The 21565-nt window shown below is 49.2% G+C and overlaps 1 protein-coding gene and 1 non-coding gene across 3 annotated transcripts in view; one reads left to right on the top strand and one right to left on the bottom strand.

Moving 5' to 3' along the window:
* Positions 1 to 2453: 2453 nt before the first annotated feature.
* Positions 2454 to 21565, bottom strand: part of PTGS1 (prostaglandin-endoperoxide synthase 1) — a 30672-nt gene continuing 11560 nt past the window's right edge. The window contains exons 3-11 of one of the 2 annotated variants that reach the window (XM_040225049.1): positions 20272 to 20388; positions 19716 to 19856; positions 19219 to 19362; positions 16444 to 16625; positions 16251 to 16334; positions 14086 to 14332; positions 11453 to 11739; positions 5184 to 5331; positions 2454 to 3579 (exon numbers count right to left, since the gene is read on the bottom strand). In XM_040225049.1, the coding sequence (XP_040080983.1) occupies positions 3224 to 3579; positions 5184 to 5331; positions 11453 to 11739; positions 14086 to 14332; positions 16251 to 16334; positions 16444 to 16625; positions 19219 to 19362; positions 19716 to 19856; positions 20272 to 20388 (1706 nt within the window). In that variant the 3' untranslated portion in view covers positions 2454 to 3223. The remainder of the gene's footprint in view (positions 3580 to 5183; positions 5332 to 11452; positions 11740 to 14085; positions 14333 to 16250; positions 16335 to 16443; positions 16626 to 19218; positions 19363 to 19715; positions 19857 to 20271; positions 20389 to 21565) is intronic. The other variant, XM_040225050.1, reaches the window with a different exon arrangement.
* On the top strand, positions 4506 to 4577 carry TRNAS-GGA. Its single transcript has one exon. It is a non-coding gene; the product is annotated as a tRNA-Ser (tRNA).

Raw genomic sequence — 21565 nt, 5'->3', positions numbered from 1 at the left:
CATGCTCCCAATGCGGAGATGCAAGGGGCACTTGTTCAATCCCTGGTCAGGGAACTAAGATCCCACATGATGCTTGGCACAGCCAAAAGCAACAAGAGAGGAGAGAGAGAGAGCCCAGCTGTGGGGGAAAAGCCCAGTCTTCTCAGTCTCCATGCAACTCTACACAGGGGCTGGTGTATAAAAAGAGGGTGTTTCATCGACCAGGATGGATTCACAGGCCCACCTCTTGGCCAGGAAAGGACCCTGGACGGAACCACCAAGACTGAAATTAACACAGAGGGAAGGATTCTCAGCAAAGTCAAAGTATTAGCAGAAGAGAGGAAATAGATACAGGTCCAGCAAGGACAAGACACAGCTCTGCCATGCCCACTTACAGCACCCGAAGGGTCCTTCCACATCAGAGCAGCTGGGGGAGCAGGCGAGGATTGCATTCTCTTAATTCACCAGGACCAGGGAGAAATGATGGAAGCAGTCCCCAGTCAGCTTAGGAGAGACAAGGACTTTTTGGACCACAAGACAGTAGACCCAGCCAGGGACCCTCAGCCTGGACCCCTTTCCTGCATTGCTTCTGTCATCATTTCTCATAAGGAACTCTAAACCCAAAATGGGAGCATGAAGAAGCTTTTCCAGCCTCTCACCTCATCCCTCTGACCTCTCCTCCCTCGTTGCTGGCTACTGGGGTCTGTGTGGCTGGGCAGAGCCTGAGGGCTCCAGAATCAAGCGGGGTAGGACAGTGTGAGTTAGAAGGGAGATCACACTCACCTGAGTTCTCTCTTTTCTTTGTTTTCCTCTTTATTGTCTGCTTTGCCCTCGCTGGAATGTGAGCTCCATGCAGGCTGAAGCCTGTCATTTCTTAAGACTTTGAACTTTATAGGAGACATTTTTTAATTATTATTTTATTATTGAGGTAGAGTTGATTTGCTATATTATATTTCAGGTGTACAACATAGTGATTCAATATTTTCATAGATTATACTCCATTTAAAGTGAAAGGGAAGTCACTCAGTCATGTTCGACTCTTTGTGACCCCATGGACTGTAGCCTACCAGGATCCTCCATCCATGGGATTTTCCAGGCAAGAATACTGGAGTGGGTTGCCAATTCCTTCTCCAGCGGATCTTCCCAACCCAGGGATCGAACCCAGGTCTCCTGCATTGTAGGCAGACACTCTACCATCTGAGCCACCATACTCCATTTAAAGTTACTATAAAATAGTGGCTACATTCCGTGTGCTGTACAATGTATGAAATAAACTACAATGATGTATTGCACAGCCTTATCTATTGATCACTCACTGCTGTAGCCCCAAGTCTGAGACAGTAACTAGCATGCAATTAGGAATATAAACATTTGTGACTAAACAAATACACTACAAGTAAGGTGGAGGATACACCCCACCTCTGCCCTTGACCCTAAGCCAGACAAGCAAGATCAGGCCTGGAAGTGAGTCAAACCAGGAAGCAAGAGGAAGCCGGATGGGGGAATGAGCACAGCTTTAGATTCAATCAGACATGGGTCCCAGTCTGGCTCTGGCATGTTGAGGGCATGTCACTTAACCACCCTAAGTCTCCATCTCCTTGTTTTTTGTTTTTCGCTTTTTAAAATGTTTTTATTTTGGTTTTTGGCCACGTGACATGTGAGATCTTAATTCTCCAACCAGGAATGGAACTCACACCCCTAGCATTGAAGCACAGAGTCTCAACCACTGGGTCACCAGGGAAGTCCCTGTTTCCTTGGTCTGGAAACAGGAATCATACCACCAACTTCACACTGTTGGGTTGAAAATAACCAAGAAATGAAATATGTGAAACTGGCACAGAGTAAATGCTCTCCTCCCCAAATGCCTTTCAGCTCTGTTGCATGCTCAGTAAGAGAGGAAGTTGCTCCAATCAGATTGTGGGAACTGAATGCCACATTTCCTGGGGCTGGGAAGTTGTGTATTTTAGGAGAGCAGCCTGGAAAAGGCAATGCCTAACCCATGTCCGGAGAAGGCAATCGCAACCCACTCCTGTACTCTTGCCTGGAAAATCCCTTGGACGGAGGAGCCTGGTAGGCTGCAGTCCATGGGGTCGCTAAGTCGGGCATGACTGAACGACTTCACTTTCACTTTCATGTGTTGGAGAAGGAAATGGCAACCCACTCCAGTATTCTTGCCTAGAGAATCACAGGGACAGAGGAGTCTAGTGGGCTGCTGTCTATGGGGTCGCACAGAGTCGGACACGACTGAAGCGACTTAGCAGCAGCAGCAGCAGCAACCCATGTCAGGAGGGTGGGGGTGAGAGGGGCAGGATGAAACATCAGTGATGAAAGATGTAGACAGTGACAGGCCCCGGGGATCCCAGAGGAAAATCTCCTGCAAACCTCCAGCACATGGAGCCTGTGGTCAGGAGAAAGGTCTCTTCCGTATTATCCCTGCTTCTGGGGATGGGATCAAAAGAGACACAGATAGCAGGCAATTTGGAAAAAGCATTTTATTAACTTCATGAAAAACAGCTGCCGTGAGTTGACACCTGGATGAAGACAGAGCTCTGGTGGCTTCCAACCAATGGCCTGGAGAAAGCCACCTGTTCTCTCCATATCCAGGGTCTCATTTGGGGTCCCACTGAGAAGAACACCCCACTTCCTTGCCCTCTCCATGCAGGCACAGATCCAGGCAATGCGTTCTTGTAGCACATGAGATCCTCCTGCTCCGTGGCTGTCTCACTGAACAGGAAAATGAATTCTCAACACTCTAGACATTCAGATCAGGACTGATCTAGAATGCCAGCCACTGTTCTGGATCAGCAACTAGGAGCACAACATTCTGGATAACCAGTCAGAAAGTCGACATTCTGGAGGGCCACCCAGAATTCTAGAATGCAAAATAAGAACCCCCTCACTCTCCAGATGATTCCATCAGGAGTCCCATATTTCAGAGTGCCTAAATTCCGGATCAATTAGAAATCTGACATTCTAGGTGGTCACCCAGGAACCCAGTGTTCTGGCATGCTGAAGGGCTAACCACTCCCAACATTCTCAGTGGTTCACCAGGAATTCAGCATTCTAGAACGACAAACAAGAAACACAGTATTCCAGACCATGGGTGAGAGACCTAGAGTTCTAAACGTCCACACTGATGCTCGACGCCAAATCAAAAACTCAACATCAAAGACAATCCACCCCTCGGCATTCTGGAATGGCAAGCAGGAAGCTCTACCATCCAGAATGCTGCTGCCTGGCCCCTTCAGAGCTCTGTGGGTGGCCACTCCACCCCAGGCCTGTCCTCCTGATGGGGGTCTGGCACATGGAAGGAGACATAGGGACAAGTCTTGGTGTTGAGGCAAACCAGCTTCTTCAGCGTGGCCGTCTTGACAAGGTTGAAGCCCACCTCACCACCAAATGTGCTCGCCTTCCAGTACTCTGGAGAACAGATGGGGTTTCCTAAGAGGCCCTTAAGGGAAAAAGGAGCCCCCATTTCTATCATACTCTCCCCAAAGATGGAGTTCGGATGGCACTTCTCAAGAAGTAGCCCCGGGTAGAATTCCAAAGCATCGATGTCTCCATACAGCTCCTCCAACTCAGCTGCCATCTCCTTCTCACCTGCAAGAGGGGGGAAGCCAGAGTCAGAATTATGATGCCATCCATTAAGGTTCAGGAGGGAACATTCTAGGTCCACCCTACTCCAGGGAGAAGAAGGGACTTCAGAAGATCAACTTGAGCAAATGAGCAGGTGACCTAAAATCTGGCCTGGCTGACTGACCCTGCTCCAGGGCTGCCTGGAGGGAAGGAATTCGCTACCGCAGATAGAGTCAAGGGCCTGGATCTGCAACCAGACAGTGTGTACCTTGAAACAACTCACTCCATATCTCTGTGCCCTGACGACCTGATCCTTACAACAGAGAGAAGCTCCCCATCTGGTTTCCTTCACGGGCAGGTTTCAAGGCCTTATCCTGGACCAAGACCTTGCATGCCACTGGAGCTTCAAGTTCACATTTGTCCAAGTTCACATAAAGATTTAGCGACAGTGTTCTGTCTGTCTCTCTGGACTGTCATAGGAAACAGACGTGGAGCATCACTACCCGTTTCCCCAAGTCCACCCTCCATGGGGCACCAGTACACATCAGGGGTCAGGTCACACCCTGGCCATAGCCTTTCAGTGGCCCCTCATCATCTGTGACAAGAGTTTCCGAACTTGGCTTCCCAACAACTGGGTATCTTGAGCAACAACAAATATTTATATATATATAAAATATAATATATATGTTATATATGTGAGTGTTATACACATATTTGTATTTTCTATATACACACATATGTATACATGTATACATACTATTGTGTCTATATACGTATCTATATATACACACACACACATATATTCTTGGGCACCACCTGTGTGCTAAGTCTAGGCCTACTGAATCAGAATCTCTAGAAAAGACATCTCAGATTTGGTATTTTCAATTAGTTTTCTAAGTGAGTTTTAAGAAGCTGATCCATAAATGGGATTTAGGAACCACTAGACAGAGTCCCTGGTGGCTCAGAGGTTAAAGCATCTGCCTGGAATGCAGGAGGCCCGGGTTCGATTCCTGGGTTGGGAAGATCCCCTGGAGAAGGAAAATGGCAACCCACTCCAGTACTCTTGCCTGGTGAATCCCATGGAAGGAGGAGCCTGGTAGGCTACAGTCCATGGGGTCACAAAGAGTCAGACACAACTGAGAGACTTCACTTCACTTCACTTCAGACAGAATAAAACTCAAAATCTTAGCATAGAATCCAAGATTCCACATGGTATGAGCCAGACTCCTGTCACCAACTCCACCCTCTGCCCTCACAAGCCTCTTGCTCCAGCCACACCTAGGACTGTTTTCCTGAATAGGCCAGGATCTTTTCAAGGCTCATTCTTTTTAACCCCTGTGTTTTTGTACTTTCTGTTCCTCCACCTAGAAAGCTGTTCCCTCTGTTCTTCACTGGAAAATCCCTTTTTATCCTTCAAACCCAGGTGAGAACCCACCTTCTCTCCCCAGGCTGAGTCATCTGCAACACTCGCCAGCCCTGGCACCATGCTCCCATGCCCCTCAAATACCACGGTCACGGGGCTGGCCACATGGAACCATGGATCACCCCGTTCTGTTTCCTCGAGGTCTCCTTCACATCAGCATGAGCCCCTGGAGGGCAGGAATCGTGGTCAGGAAGCAGCTGCTCACCTGTGAGCTCCTGGAAAGAGGTGTAGGGCTTCATGCCAAACCTCTTGCGGTACTCATTGAAGGGCTGCAGCCTCAGCTCCCGCGATTCCTTGATGACATCCACGGCCACGTGCAGGATGTGGTGGTCTATGTTCCTACCCCCACCAATCTGCCAAGAGATAAACACAGTGGTGGTCTGAGAACCAAGCCATGTTGTCCTGGAGAAGAACTTCAGGTCAGGAATCCTTCCTGAGGAGAAAGTAGGGCTCCATCTAGCAAGCACCAAGCTGTGAGCCCTGCCTCGGTCTGCATGGCTATGCTTCTCAGCTTCCTCATCTTATTTAGTTATTTATATTTGTATTTTTGGCCACACGGAGTGGCAAGCAGGATGTTAATTACCCGATTAGGGATGGAACCCACACACCCCTGCACTGGGAGCTTAAAGTCTTAACCACTGGACCACCAGGGAAGTCCCAGCAGCTTCCTCATCTTTAGACTGTAGAGTGGACCAGGAGGACTTCTCTAGTCAATCACTGGACACATGGTTCCCCAGCCCTTTGAATTTAGGTGAGGACTTCCAACATCCTGTTAAGGAAGGTTCTGGAGGTATTAGATACAACAACTAGGACTCTGCAGAGGAGATGGCCAACATGGCCACAGTCAAGAGCTCAAGCAGAGGGACTGGCATTTCAGATCTGGAAGTAAAAGGCAGAAAGGTTTCTGAGCTTTTAAGTGATAGAAACTGATGCATGGACAAATACTAGTTTGAGGGGCCAAAACTTTATGACTTTCCTGGGATGTTTTTTAAACTCTACCTGGCAGAACTGACATGTCTGTCATTCCTCAAATCAGTTCTGATCACAGAACAAAGACATTTAGTCTTTTAATGGATCTTGCTGAGGAACCCGGGGCTTCCCAGGTGGTGCCAGTGGTAAAGAATCTGCCTGCCAATGCAGGAGACATAAGAGATGTGGGTTCAATCCCTGGGTCAGGAAGATCTCCTGAAGGAGGGCATGGCAACCCACTCTGGTACTCTTGCCTGGAGAATTCCATGAACTGAGGGGGCTGGTGGGCTATAGTCCATAGTGTCCAGCAGAGTCGGACACGACTGAAGCGACTCAGCAGGAATACATACTGAAGAACCTATTTCTATTGTTTTCCACTCTCTGTAGCACAGAATTGAGATTAAACAAAATTTACTGAGTGTCTAGTATTAAAAAGTGAACCCCTAATAACCGGCTGCCACTAAAAAAGAGAAACTGAACTAGGAGGTAGGAACACAGAACATCAAGTCACTTCATTCAGACCAGAAAAAGTTGCACACAGGAATGCAGGTGACCCCATTTGCTTCTCCTTTTTGCCAAGCCTCCTGGGAAAGGAATTGCTGTAAGTTAGCAGCTGCTAAGTCACTTCAGTCGTGTCCAACTCTGTGCGACCCCGTAGACGGCAGCCCACTAGGCTCCTCTGTCCCGGGGATTCTCCAGGCAAGAATACTGGAGTGGGTTGCCATTTCCTTCTCCAATGCATGAAAGTGAAAAGTAAAAGTGAAGTCGTTCAGTCTCTTAGCGACCCCATGGACTGCAGCCTACCAGGCTCCTCCATCCATGGGATTTTCCAGGCGGGATTTCCCAGGCAAAAACTAAAATCTCACCTTGAAAAGTGTAATATATAAGCACATTTAGTTTAAGTAAACAGAGCTTTACTCCAAGACCAAGGGACAATATCCTGTGAAGGGACAGAAATGGGCTTCAAAGCCTAGGTAATCTGATGAGATAAAGAAGGTGCTTCAAAGGGAATTCCCTGATGGTCCAGCAGTTAGCACTTTCACTTCCCAGGGTCCAGGTTTCATCCCTGGTCAAGGAACTAAGATTCCACAGCCATGCATGCATACTAAGTCACTTCAGTCCTGTCTCAATCTTTGGGACCCCTTGGACTGTAGCCCGCCAGGCTCTTCTGCCCATGGGATTCTCCAGGCAAGAATATTGGTATGGGTTGCCATGCTCTGCTCCACAGGATCTTCTTGATCCAGGGATCAAACCCACATATCTTATGGCTCCAGAACTGGCAGGTGGATTCTTTACCACTAGTACTATCTGGGAAGCCACGCAACACAGCCCAAAAGAAAAAAAAAAAAGGACTCCAGAAAAATCTGATTCATAACTGTTAAGGAGCATAGGTCTAAAGAAAGTTCTATTGCTCTGGATGATTTAATAATAATGCTCAAGAAAGTGTTCAGTTTGGATAAAACAAGGACAATTGGCTAAGAAAGAGGAAAAGCATATTTGGCTAAAAGTATACACCCTGAGATAAAGCCAACAGAAGCTGGTGCCAATCTCAGCTGAACTGGGAGGCTATTGTGTGTTGACTTGGGTGTGTCCCGAAATGATACGTTGACGTCCCAATCACTCTGCACTTGTGAATGTGACCTTATATGGACATAGATGTGATCAAAGTCATACTCCATTAGGGTGGGCCCTAATCCAACAACTGGTGTCCTGATAAAAAGAGGAAACAGAGACACAAGGAGGACTCCACGTTGTAGTGATGCTTCTACGAGCCAAGGAACCCCAAGCATTGTCCATCACCACCAGAAGCCGAGAGAAAGGCACGGACCAATTCTCCCCTGGAGACTTCAGCAAGAGTATGACCCTGCCCATACCTTGATGTTGGATTTCTAGCCTCCAGAACTAGAAAGAAAAAATTTATGATTACTATTTGTGGGAGTTAACTCTAAGGGCTTTCTAGAGAAATGTTTAAAGATGGATCTCTTTTAATGGCTTAGATATTAGTAATGTGTAATAAATGTTTAATGGAGGTTTGGGTGGATCAATGAATAACAGGTATTAATTCTCAGGGTCAGCTGGGAATATTTCTTTCATTTTCTGGATGTTTCTGGCTCAGATGGTAAAGAGTCTGCTTGCAGTGTGGGAGACCCAGGTTCAATCCCTGGAAGAAGATCCCTAGAAAAGGGAATGGCTCCCCACTCCAGTACTCTTGCCTGGAGAATTCCATGGACAGAGGATCCCGGCGGGCTACAGCCCATGTGTGCGTGCAAGCATGCTCAGTCATGTCAGACTCTTTGCCACCCCATGGACTATAGCCTGCCAGGCACCTCTGTCCAAGGGATTCTCCAGGCAAGAGTACCAGAGTGGATTGTCATGCCCTCCTCCCAGGGATCTTCCTGACCCAGGGATCGAACCAGGTCTCCTGCATTACAGGTGGATTTTTTACCACTAAGCCACCAGGGAAATCCAGTCCCTAGGGTCACACAGAATCAGACACGATTGAGCAACTAATGATTTCACTTCACTACTTTGTTTATGGAGGAAACCCCAGTAGCCTAACAGTCTTAGCATCTTTTTCCAACCTCTCCCACTCACTGCTTATCAGAAGAGGAGGAGTGACGTAGTATCACTGGTGAATTTTAGAGCAGTAGCTAGGCGTGCATTGTACAAGCAATCCTCGCTACTGCTCTTGAACTCAGTTGACACTAAGGAGTATGATTCCTCTCATACTCCTTATTCTGGGGGCCGAGGAGAAGGTTGGGAGATATTTTCCTTGTTTCGATGCCTCCATGTCGTGGTAGCCAAATTTGTCTAATTTGAGGGTTTAGTATTTAAAAGCCTGCTTGTCAGCATAGATTATTTAAGTTTTCTAGAATCAGCTTAATCAGTAATAAAGGTGATATTTTAAACCTCCAAAAAAGAAAAATAAAAAAGGAAAAGAATAAATGTCTGCAGCTTAAAGCCCCTTGGTTTGTGGTCCTTTTGTAGCCCTGGGCAACAAAAACAGGGACCATAGGCAAATTACTTATGCTGTCTGTTTCCTCCTATGCAAAAATGAGGAAGGTGGAAGCATCTATCTGATATAGCTGTAGTGGAATCGAGATGAATACAAAGCACAGTAACCCTGTAGTGTGACCATGTGTGGGAATTCTCAGGGGAAGCCCTGTTTTATCGCTTCTCACACTCTCTTTAATATCCTGAGATATCCTGAGAACCTTTGATATGCTGGTCCTTCTGCTGGTGTCAGGAAACAGCAGGGCTCTTTACACACATCACCAGGGTCACTGCTTGAAAAGTCTTTGGAAACCATATAGCCCCCCACACAAGCAACTGTCTCTGCTCCTTTCTGTGCCCCCACAAAGAACAGAGACCTGAACCCCATTGGTGGCAGCCTATGCTAATTGCAGTCAAATTCCCAGGAGGAAACCTAGACCCATATGGTGCCACACCTTCATGGTAGGGCTTAGGGATAAGGAAGACAGAGCAGGAGGTTGGAGGAGATGGGAGCGCCCAAACAAAGGGAAGGGAAGATTGAGGCTGGAGCTGGTTGAACATCCCCCGGTAGGACTGATAGCTTGCTCGGGCTACCATAACAAAGTGCCACAGACTGGTTGGCTTAAACAAATAGAAACAGAGGCCTGCCTAGTGGTCCAGTGGTTGGGACTCCATGCTTCCACTGTGGGGGACATGGGTTCTATCCCTGGTCAGGGAGCTAGAATCCCACACGCAAGGTAGCACAGTCAAAAAACAGATTATAAATGAACAAAAACTTAAAATAAAAACCAATAGGACTTTCCTGCTCAGGGGCGGCGGGGGCAGTGACGGTCAATGCTGGGGACACAGGTTCAATCCCGGGTCTGGGAAGATCTCACATGCCTTAGAGCAACAAAGCCTGTGTGCTATGACTACTGAGCCTGTTCCCTAGAGACCACAAGCCAAAACTTCTGAGCCCTCAGGCTCCCACTATTGAAGCCTGCGCACCAGGGTCTGTGCTCCCCAACAAGAGAAGCCACCGCAGCGAGAAGCCTGCACACCTCAACCAGAGTCAGCCCGCACAGCAACAAAAACCCAGTGCAGCCAAGATTACATAAATAAATCACTTAAAAAGCAAATGAACAAAAAACTGGAAATATGTTTCCCCACAGTTCTAGAGGCTAGAAGTCCAAGACCAAGGTGTCAGCAGGGTTGGTTTCATCCTCAGGCCTCTCCATGGCTTAGAGATGGCCATCTTCTCCCTTTGCTTTCCCTCTGTGCACACCTATATCCTAATCTCCTCTTCTTATAAGGACACCAGTCATAGCAGGACCCACCCAATGACCCCATTTACCCTAATCAGCTCTTTAAAGACCCTGCCTCCGGACACAGTCACATGCTGAGGTCTTGGAAGTGAAGACTTCAACATGTGAATTTGGGGCAAGGGGGATTTCAGCCCCAAACAGAGGCCTACAAGTTAATAAAGATCTCCTCTGTGTAGGTACTTTTGCATACATCACCATACCCTGAATGTCTTCCTGGTCCTCAAACTGCCATGCTCTCTGACTCCTGGGCCTTTGCTATGCCACCCCCTCCATCCTAACACAATGACCCCAGATCACAAATGCTACTTCTTGCCCTGGGAGACCCCTATCCATCCTTTGGATCCCTGCTCAACTATTGCTTCCTTATCCACAACCCCCAACTCTGGGCCTGAAGTCTGGGCCTCCAAGTTCCCAGAGCATGCAGGCTTCTATAATGTGATTCTTAACCTGCTCTTAGAATTCTGAGAACATCAGGAAAGACCTTGGCACAGCACCTAATCTATAGCAAGTGCTCTAACAATGCTAGTCATCACACAACTGCTGTTCCTTTCTAGGGTTTCCTGTTATTTACACACTAACACTCTGCTGCGACTCCAGGGACTGTAGCCCACCAGGCTCCCCTGTCCACGGGATTTCCCAGGCAAGAATACTAGAATGGGTTGCCATTTTCTTCTCCAGGGGATATTGCTGACCTGGGGATCAAACCCAAGTATCCTGTATAGGCAGGTGGATTCTTTACCACTGAGCCACCGGAGAAGCCCTTTCTAGGATAAATGAATGTGAGTGTCAGTCACTCCGTTGTGATTCCATGAACTATAGCCTGCCAGGCTCTTCTGTCCATGGGATTCTCCAGGCAAGGATACTGGAGTAGGTTGCCATTCCCTTCGCCAGAAGATCTTCCCAACCCAGGGATCGAACTCAGGTCTTCTGCATTGCAGGCAGATTTTTTTTTACTATTTGAGCCACTAAGGTGGCATGTGCCAAAAAAATACAAGGACCCAAGAACTACATTGACCTTGTTCACCACTGTATCTCCAGCACCTGGAGTAATGGCTGGTACCATTGAATGAATGAAAAAACAAGAGAATGAATGAAGGAATGAGCCCCACCACCACCCTGGAGGGGTGACACTCTCTCCCTTTTACAGAAAACTGGGGTTTGGATCCCATAGCCCAGCTGCCCTCCCCAGGGCTCCCCTGAGGCTCACCCGGCCTGCAGGCTGGCGAGAAAAGGCATCCACCAGGGCCTCGACCCCATAGTCCACCAGCATGGAGGTGTTGAACAGAAACTGCTCGTAGCTGTAGTCCTGGGAGCCCACCCGGAAGGAGTCGGGCATGAGCGGGTGCCAGTGGTACAGCTGGTTGAACTCCATGGCGATGCGGTTGCGGTACTGGAACTGGGCCCCGAACAGCAGCTCTGGGTCGAACTTGAGCTGCAGGAAGTAGCCGCTCAGCTGCTGCACGTACTCCTCTATCACAATCTTGATGGTCTCTCCTGGGGCGAAGGATGGGGCACCGGGTCAGCAGAGCCCAGGGAGTCAGCCATCGGGCTTGGGAAGCGGGCTGGTTCATGCAAAGGGCTTGGTTTGACTTCTTTCTCATGATTAAGGTTGGTTTGACTTTGTTGGGCCACTTTCACCTTGTCTTTTTGTCACTGGTTGTGAAAATGGAACCTTCTCTCTCAGGCTGGATAAGACAGGAGCCTGTCCCAAGACAGGAGCCACCTGCTAGTCCCATGTTCCATGGGGAGGTCACAGGCCTGGCTGAGCATGACATGGATAGGAAGTATCTGAGAATGGGTTTTGTGACCCATGGTGGCCACCATCCCATTAAAAGAGGCTTAGTGAGGCCACAAAAGATGGGCCAGTGGACATTAACTTAGTGAGGGAATCTCAGTGGGCCTAAGGGGAGAGGGTGATGGGAGCTCCCAAGAGACCATTCTAAGAGCTACAGCAACAAACAAGGGACATGGCAGATCTAAGTGAATCTCATCCCAAGTGTAATCCCCATATCTTCTTATGAATCGAATTCTTACAAGTAATTTTCCTCTGCCCTCTCAGGAACCAGCTCAGAGCAAACAGCCAGGGGAGACACAAAACAAATCTTCCATAGCAAAATGAAAACTGGTGAAATAGCTATTAAAAAACACATTTTGGCCAATGAGCCACTAAACAAATGGACTTTTAGCAAACTGGGCTGGAGCCATTGGAATTGCCAGCAGCAGACTCGGGTCTAAATCTTGACATCACCACTTCCAGCCACCTGGGCTGGAGCTGTGTGACTTACTCTAAATTCCTTATCTGTAAAATGTGTATTATAATAACATCAGTATAGGGACTCCCTTGGCAGGCCAGTGGGTTAAGACTCCATGCTTCCCCTGCAGGGGGAGCAAGTTTGATTGCTGGTGGGGTGGCAGGGCACCAGGGGTAGAACTAAGATTCCCACATGCTGCATGATGCAGCCAGACAATAAATAAATAAGAAAATAAGTAAAACATGTTCACAAAGGAAATTTAAAAAAATAATGACATCAGTATAATAATATTCACAGGGTCACCAGGAGGAGTAGACAATGAACATATCTGTACTGCCTGGCACAGGGCCTGGCATAATAGGGAGGGTCCACACATGTAGAAGTAGGAATCCCCTCCCCAAACTCACATGTCACAAAAGATCAGACTAAGGCTCGCACCCCCTCCCCACACAGGAAAGTACTCCCTGCATGACATGGTCGAAGCAACATGAAGTCTGGTGGCAACCAGATCTGGTTCAAGTCTCTCTGCTGAAAGGCCTTGGAGAATTCACCTACCCTCTCTGCACCCTAACTTTCATAACAAGGATAATCACAGCTGAGTCATAAGGCTATTGGGGAAGATTGAATGAAGCACTAGAGGTGCCCTACCTGTGGAGTCCTGCCTTTGGCCACAGCTTCATCACCAGTTGGTGTGCTGGGCAGCCTGCAGACACAGACTTGCCCTCTCTGGTCAAAGTCTCTGCAATCCTGGGACTTCTGAGCGAGCCCCTTCTAGTTCTTTAGGTCATTCCTATGCCTGATGCGTGGCTTTTCCAGGCTCCATTGACTTGGGTACTAAAATTGGGAACAGCCATGCCCAGAGATGCCCAGAGGCGGAGGCAAGGACTCACTGGTGACTCACAGAGAATACGGTCTGGACAGGGGTGTTGGGGGCCAAGCTCCCACGCAGGAAACCATCTGACATTTTAGGCTACAGACTCGCCCCCGTAGGGGACACAAAAATATCTTGTCCCTGAGTCACCAAGAAGCTACCAACCTTCAGGAAGGCAGATGCATGCAGGGCAGGAAACCCAAGGATTCTGAAGCCTAGGCAAGCTGGGGTTTGACCTGTGCTTGCTGAGGATGCCCCCAAGTGCTCCTGGATGCAGTACAAGGGGGAAACTGAGACAGGGTGGCTGATCAGATTTGTTGCCAGCCACCCACTGAATAGTCAGCTATCACAGCACCCCATTTTCTGAAGCCCTGTTATGTGCCTATTACTTTCCCATTCATCATATCAACTAATCCTTAAAATCATTATAATTCCCAGGACTCCCCAGCAGCTCAGTGGTGAAGACTCTGCCTTCCAGTGCAGGGGATGTGGGTTCAATCCCTGGTCTGGAAATTAAGATCCCACCTGCCACACTGCGTGGCCAAAAAAAAAAAAAAAAAGCATCATTATTCCCATTGTACAGATTTGGAAGGTGAGGCTCACCTAGGGGAAGGGTCCTGCTCAGGATTCTAATCTCACTGTCCCCAAACCCTCCACTTCCCACTTCGCAGGACAAAGAGGGTGACTTTCCAGGGCAGGGCTGGTGGGAGGCCTCACCGATAAGGATGAGGCGGGCCGTCTGGAAGAGCTGCTCGTCGCCCCAGGTGGGGTGCTCAGCCTTCAGCAGGTCACACACGCGGTTGTGCTCACGCAGCCAGATCGTGGCATAGAGCATGAGCCCAGGAAGCAGCCCAAACACCTCCTGGCCCACAGCCATCTGGCTCTGGGGCGGGATGCCCCGGGGGTAGTGCATCAGCACGGGCGCCTCTTCCACCGATGGCGGGTACACCTCTCCATTGAGCATCTGCGGGATGGAGTCACCTGGTAACCTGGGGAGGGGGCGGGGTGCCGGCACCTGCACAGCTGACATCCGCCCACTCCTACTGATAGCTGCCCGTAACACGCAGGGCAGCTGTCCAGCCTTCCTAACCAAGGCCTGTGGATTCTATCTCCTAAAGCTCTCCTAACATGAGTCCCTTTCTCTCTCCCCCTGGCCACCATGCTCTTCCAAGCCACCCTCATCTTCCACCCTGACTCCCCTGTATGTGACTCTATCCTCTAGACGTTCTTCTCAGCTCTGCAGCCAGAGCAATGCTTTAAAAGAGGGGTCCCCAACCTCCACAATCTAATGCCTGATGAGCTGAGGTGGAGCTGATGTAATAATAATAGAAATAAAGTGTAGAGTAGATATAAGGTGCTCACATCATCCTGATACCATCCCTTCTCCCACCTGTCCATGGGAAAATAGTCTTCCCTGAAACTGGTCCCTGGTACCAAAAAGGTAGGGGACCCTTGCTTTAAAACATCCAAATCTAGCATCACACCCCTGGCTTAAAAAACCTTCCACGTCTTCTCTCTGCTCTTGGCAGAAATCAGAAATCCTTAATACGACCCATGCTCATCAGATGTCCAGCAGCAACTCCCTTGTTTCACTGCCTCAGAGCCACTCAAGCGACTGCCCATCTCCAGGCTTGATACCTGAGAATCTGGACAGCCCTGGGCCCTGCTTGGCCTCCTTGCCTCCTCCTTATCCTCCATGCAACTCTTGGTTTATTCATAATTCCTAAGGAAGCCTTCCCCAGCCTCTGCACACTCTCCTGGCTTCTCCCTGTGGCAGCTATCACAGGTGTAATTAATTATACGGCAGTTTCCTCATTCACTCAGTAAATAAACATAGAGGACCTACTATATGCCAGATACTGTTCTTAGCTTGAAAGATTCAGCAGTGAACTTTCCATCTTGGTTTTTGTTTGTTTCGATTTGCATGGTCCAGCGTGGAAGCCACTAGCCACGTGCAGCTACTGAGGACTAGAAATGTGGCTGATGTGAATAAAGAGCTCGATGTTTTATTTCATTTACTTCAGATTTACATTTTTTAATCGAGACCCCAGCTATCAGAAAGTCTTTATGCTTAGAACAACTTGGACATGGGAATCTACTTTCTCAACTGCAAATTTTATGAAATCTAAATGCTGATCAGAACCGCCAATGAAAACTTGGCACCCGAATTGAGATGTGCTGTAAGATATGGGTCAGAATGTGAAGATTTAGCACAAATAGTGAGCTATTTCATTGACAATTTTTGTGTTGATTACATGTTGAAATGAGGATATCCTGGATATATTGGGTTAAATTCAAAATATATTGTTAAAATCAATATTGCGTGTTGCTTTTTACATTTTTTAATGTGGCCACTAGAAAAATTTTAATAACTTGGATGTGGCTCACATCTATAAAAGAGGGCAAATGGTACCTAGTCTATGCAGTAGATCTGAGGCATGCATGAGGTAATCACCTATGTGGCCCTCACATTCCTGGACAGTGCGAGTTCAGACAAAAAGTCCTCGTGGCACTAGTACTCTAGGGTTTGTGTCTGTGGGCTTGAGGGCAGGGCTTATGACTACCACGGCCACTGCTCACCTGCCCGGCACACCATGGTGCCCAATTAATATTGTGGAATGATTAAATGAATAAACGCAGACTGGAACTGTCCATTTTCTATGGAGCCCCAAAATCCACCTCCCAAGAGAACACGAGAGCCCACATCTGCTCCTTGTCTGCTTCTCTTGCCTGGCACCTTCTCCCAGGGTTTATTGTCGCTTCTCCTCCCATGCGCCTACAGCTTCTGCCATAGGACACCACCAAGGGCCCCCACTAACACCCTCCACCAGGGGAGACCATGGAAGGCCCTTCCCAACACCCCAGCCCCAGGCGCAGGCTACCTGGTACTTGAGTTTCCCATCCTTAAAGAGCCGCAGCTGATACTGACGTTCCAGATTGTCTCCATAAATGTGGCCGAGGTCTACCTAAAGCAGAGACAGAGTCTGCTCAGATCCCTGGGTCCTGCCACACCAGCAACAGCCTCCCTGGGCCACGTGCGGCCCAGAGACGTCCAGAGCCCTCCTAGGTACTCACCCCGTGGCCCAGCGCCTTGGTGAAGCCAGGACCCATCTTGCCGGAAGTTTTGAAGAACTGATGGGTGAAGTGTTGGGCAAAGAAGGCAAACATGAGGTTGGTGCCTTGAGGGTCGGGGATGAACTTCCTCCTGAGCAGGAAGCGACGGCTCAGGAACTCTGCATCTGGCAACTGCTTCTTCCCTGATTGGGGAGGTAGGAAAGAGCAGTAGCTGCTTCCTGTCTGGATCTTTGTGCCCCAGAGCTTTCTGGGCTCACCAGACCAAACTGATTCACACAGGAATCCCAGAGGGGACCCCACAGGACCACCTCCCTCCCACCAGACCGCCCCTTGCACCTTCTCTCCCAAAAGACCCTAGGAAATGGAAGGATATGGAATATGCTTTTAAAACTGAAATATATACATCACTGTATGTAAAATAGATAGCTAATGGGAAGTTGCTATATAACACAGGGAGCTCAACCCGCTAATGTGTGACATCCTAGAGGGGTGGGATGGGATGGGGGTGTAGAGAGGTTCAGGAGGGAGGAGACGTATGTATACTTATGGCTGACTTATGGTGCTGTATGGCAGAACCAATGCAACATTGTAAAGAAACTATTCTCCAATTAAAAAGAAAATAAGGTGAAAGGAATAGATGAAGTAACACTGGCAAATTGTGGACAGATCTTGAAATCTGGAGATGGATGCATAGGACTTCATTATCCTTTTCTCTCAACTTTTGTGTGTGTATGCTGCTTTGTACAAGCTAACCCTTCCCCACCTCCAAAAAGAAAAAGGGAAAACAACAACAAAAAAAAACTTGGACCCCCCCAACCCTGGAACAAAGTTGCTGTGTTCGAAATGGGTTGTGCTGTTTATTAAGTGTGTGAATATGGAGAAGTCATTTCATCTTTCTGCGCCTCAATTTCTTCATCTATAAAATAGGGCAAATGATATCTCTCTTATGCAATGGATTTGAAGAGTGCTTGTGTAAGCATGACAGAAAACCAGTGAAATGGAATCTCTTAAATCAAAAGTCAGCAAACTTTTCCGTACAAGTCCAGATAGTCAATATTTGAGGCTTTGTTGACATATGGTCTCTGTTACATCTACTCAAAATTTGCTGGTGCTGCAGGAAGGCAGATAATACCTAAGGAACACAACTGTGTTTCAACAAGGCTTTATTTGCAAAATAGGGGGTGGGGTGGATTTGGCCTTCGGGCTAGAGTTCGCCAATCTGTTTTAAAACTCCAGTACTCTTGCTTGGAAAATCCCATGGATGGAGGAGCCTGGTAGGCTGCAGTCCATGGGGTTGCTAAGAGTTGGGCATGACTGACTTCACTTTCACTTTTCACTTTCATGCACTGGAGAAGGAAATGGCAACCCACTCCAGTGTTCTTGCCTGGAGAATCCCAGGGGCGGGGGAGCCTGGTGGGCTGCTGTCTATGGTGTCGCACAGAGTCGGACACAACTGAAGCGACTTAGCAGCAGCAGCAGAACTTTCTATGTCTGGGGTAAAGACAAGTCACCTTGAAGCATGTGTCTCTCACCATGAGGACAAGCATTAAGAAGCCTTTCTTAAGTAAGTCAATGTCAAATGACTTGGTACCCAAGACTGCCTTGCAGAAAAGGCAATCTTTCATAATACGTCTATGAGGCCCAGTGTCACTAGAATAACTCTTTAGATTGAAATGACTGACTGATTTCCTGTAGCAGGAAAGGTCATCAAGTACCTCAAAGGGAACTCACCCAAAGGGAAGTTAGAGGGAATAGTCTGCACACTGTAGCCCGGATCTATACTCAGATTACCACTGAGCATCATCGCCTCAATGGACATGAGTTTGAGCAAACTCTGGGAGATAGTGACGAACAGGGAGGCCTGGCATGCTGCAGTGCATGGGGTCACAAACAGTCAGGCATGACTGAGCAACTAACAACACAGGACTGGTGCCAGCAAAGTGCTGGCAGAGTCCAGAAGCTCTGAGAGACCCAGCTCTCCTGCCAGAATGATCGTGCTTTGGGAATAGTAGCTACATGGATAGTAAAAGCTATCGGAGTAGTGCCCTTGAGACCCAAATAAGGACACTGATACATATGCAAGGTTCTGAACCTGCAAAGGACACAGCATGCGGGGCTGCACAGGACCAGTGCTCAGCAGCGACACCAGGTGATGGGAACTGAAGCGGCAGCAGTGGTGGATTAACATCTCTTTCGCCCTTTGTGTACTTGTAGCTGAACTGATGGCTCTAAATTGAGTAAGCCCCCAGGTTTGGGGACAATCAGGAGTGGATGAGGAAGAAGGTCTTGGGAGGAAGACTCCTGCCAATGAGACCAAGTAGGTTCTTGAACAACTAAAGAAAAACTTTGATTTTATGTGTACAACTGCACTGATGAATCACGTAAGACTGTTCACATTAGTAATGAACCAAACTCAGAGTTAGCACCCAGTAAAAAGCTCACTATTCTTTATTCTCTCCATTCCAACTTTTAAGTCACCCTCTTCGCAGAAGGATCCCACCCACTTAGTGGACAAAGTTTGGGTGAAGAGGCGTCCTGGAAATATGGGAGCATCAGTTCGACTCTGCCACTGACCTCAGACAAGACCCTCCCACAACCTCTTTCTGTCCTCTTTCCCCAGCCCTGTCCTCATCCCTGGTTCTGGATATGCATGTCTTGCCTTGGTGCACCTGTGAAATGGGTCAGTCATTACTCTTCTGCTTGCTTTTTCCCAAAGGGAACGGAGCATCTCCTGTGACCCACCCAGGCTCAGCCCCCTTACCCCATCACCATTACCTTTGGTGCCCATGGGCGTGGGACAGTCTCGGGGCACGGAGGGCAGAATGCGAGTATAATAACTCACATTGGAGAAGGACTCCCAGCTGATGTAGTCGTGCGCTATGTTGTAGGTGGGAGGGCTGGGGATAAGGTTGGAACGCACTGCAGAGGACAAAAATGATGGTGACGAGGGATTCCTGCCTCCAGTTACACCCCTCTTCCCCACCTTCTCTTGGGTTGTTTTCTTATTTGTTTGTTTTTGGCCACCCTGCACAGCAGCTTGTGGGATCTTGTGGGACCAGGGATTGAACCAGCGCCCTCGACAGTCAAACCACAGGGTCCTACTCATTGGATGGTCAGGGAATTCCCTGGGTTCTTTTTTTTTTCAATTTGGCACCCAACCCCTCCCCTTACCCCCAACCACTGCCCTGGTCAGATGCCAAGAATTGCAGCAAGTGGCAGGATTTCTTGCTCCCCTAGATTAGAGGGACCCTGCCCCACGCCCCACCACCCACCTGTGAGTACCAGACGCATGAGCGTGTCCCGGATGAAGGTGGCGTTGACAAAATCCCACAGCCAGCGCCCATGCGTCAGCAGAAAGTGGATGAACGAGGGGCTGGGCCGCAGAGTCGTCCGGAGCCAGGTCCATATCTCAGCTGTGGGGGCAAGGGAGCCACTCAGACGGGCCCTCCTAGCAAGACGGGACGCAGCCAGAGGGGAAGGTGGGAACTGGGGACAGGATCCAGAATGGACAAGGGTGGAATTTAGGAGTCAGTGGTAAACCATAGGACCTTGGGGGTGTTGACATATGACAGAGCCAGAAGCAGATGGGGGTCAGGAGACAGGACCAGTAAGGCCAGAGCTGGGCAGTGAAGACTCACTACAGAGCCCATAAGCAGGGAGTGCGATGTGTCAAGAGTAAGGGCTTGTGCTGGAGCCAGGTCAGGGGCAGCGTCAGAGGTCCAAAGTAGGCAAGGAAAGAGGGCCGTGGCCAGAGACAAGGGCAGGAAGTGGGGGTCTTTGGAGGACGAGCCCAGGGGAGAAGGAGTAGGGGCTGGAGGCTCTGCTCACGGATGGTGCAGTTGGGGCCGGAATAGCCCGTGCGGGTGCAGTCACACTGGTAGCGGTCAAGGCCGAAGAGAACACAGACCCCTTGGTGCTGGCATGGATAGGAACAGCAGGGGTTCACTGAGGGGGAGAAACAAGAGATCAGGGGCCCCTCTCGTTGGGGCCAGAGGCATGGAGTCCAGTCACAGCTCTGTTCTAACTTACCCAACGTCTGTGTTCCCCTCAGGGCCCACTCTGTCCCCACAGCTATGAACAGAAAGCCCCTGGCCCTTCCGTTTCCAGACCTCGCTCTGGGTTTTCAGTCTTGCCCACGTCAGGCCACCAAAGGAAGTCCCCCTTCCCTCCCAGCTGCCACCAGAGTGGTACAGACGCACCCAGGCCTCGGGCTGGGGCACTGAAGGCTAGGCACACAGCTGGTAAGTGCCACAGCCACAGGCTTCTAGAGCATTCACTTTCTGCCAAGTCAGAGCCAAGGGCAGAATTTATGGGGTTCAGAAAAGGGACAAGGATTGGGATTCTCAGGTCAACCCCTAGCCTCTGGGCACCTGGATACTTAGAAGATGAGGTCGCCCACCATCCCTCTATTTTTGCAGAAGGGAAGGAAGAGCAGGTGTCCCAACAGATGGGGAAATTGAGGCCAGACAAGGGGAAGCCCAGATGGGTCACCCAGCAAGTAGTACCAGACCACTTGCCCATCCCTTCCCTTCCACCCCCATCCTCATGGACTCAGCAGTCAAGTCCAAGGAAAGACATTTCCCAGAACTCCGTGGACAGGGAATGGGTTTGAGGAGAATCGCAGCTCCCGTTCCTGATGGATCCAGCCCTGGCCCACATCAGGGTGGGGTCTGGACTCTAGGACCTTGAGAGAGGTCAGAGACCATGGGAACAGGAGACATGGGGCCAGAAAACTGTCCCCAGAGGGTGAGTGGAGCTCTGGCATCACCCCTCCCCCAACCCCTTGGAGAATGGACCTCCAGGAAGTCCCTCAGTTCAGTTCAGTTCAGTCGCTCAGTCATGTCCGACTCTTCGAGACCCCATGAATCTCAGCACGCCAGGCCTTCCTGTTCATCACCATCTCCCGGAGTTCACTCAGACTCATGTCCATCGAGTCCGTGATGCCATCCAGCCCTCTCATCCTCGGTCGTCCCCTTCTCCTCCTGCCCCCAATCCCTCCCAGCATCAGAGTCTTTTCCAATGAGTCAACTCTTCGCATCAGGTGGCCAAAGTACTGGAGTTTCAGCTTTAGCATCAGTCCTTCCAAAGAAATCCCAGGGTTGATCTCCTTCAGAATGGACTG

The sequence above is a fragment of the Oryx dammah genome, unplaced genomic scaffold (assembly GCF_014754425.2).
Source record: "Oryx dammah isolate SB20612 unplaced genomic scaffold, SCBI_Odam_1.1 HiC_scaffold_25, whole genome shotgun sequence".
In the NCBI taxonomy this organism is placed as follows: Eukaryota; Metazoa; Chordata; class Mammalia; order Artiodactyla; family Bovidae; genus Oryx; species Oryx dammah.
The sequence above is the reverse complement of the archived record's forward strand: the minus strand, read 5'-3'. Positions and strand labels throughout refer to the sequence as shown.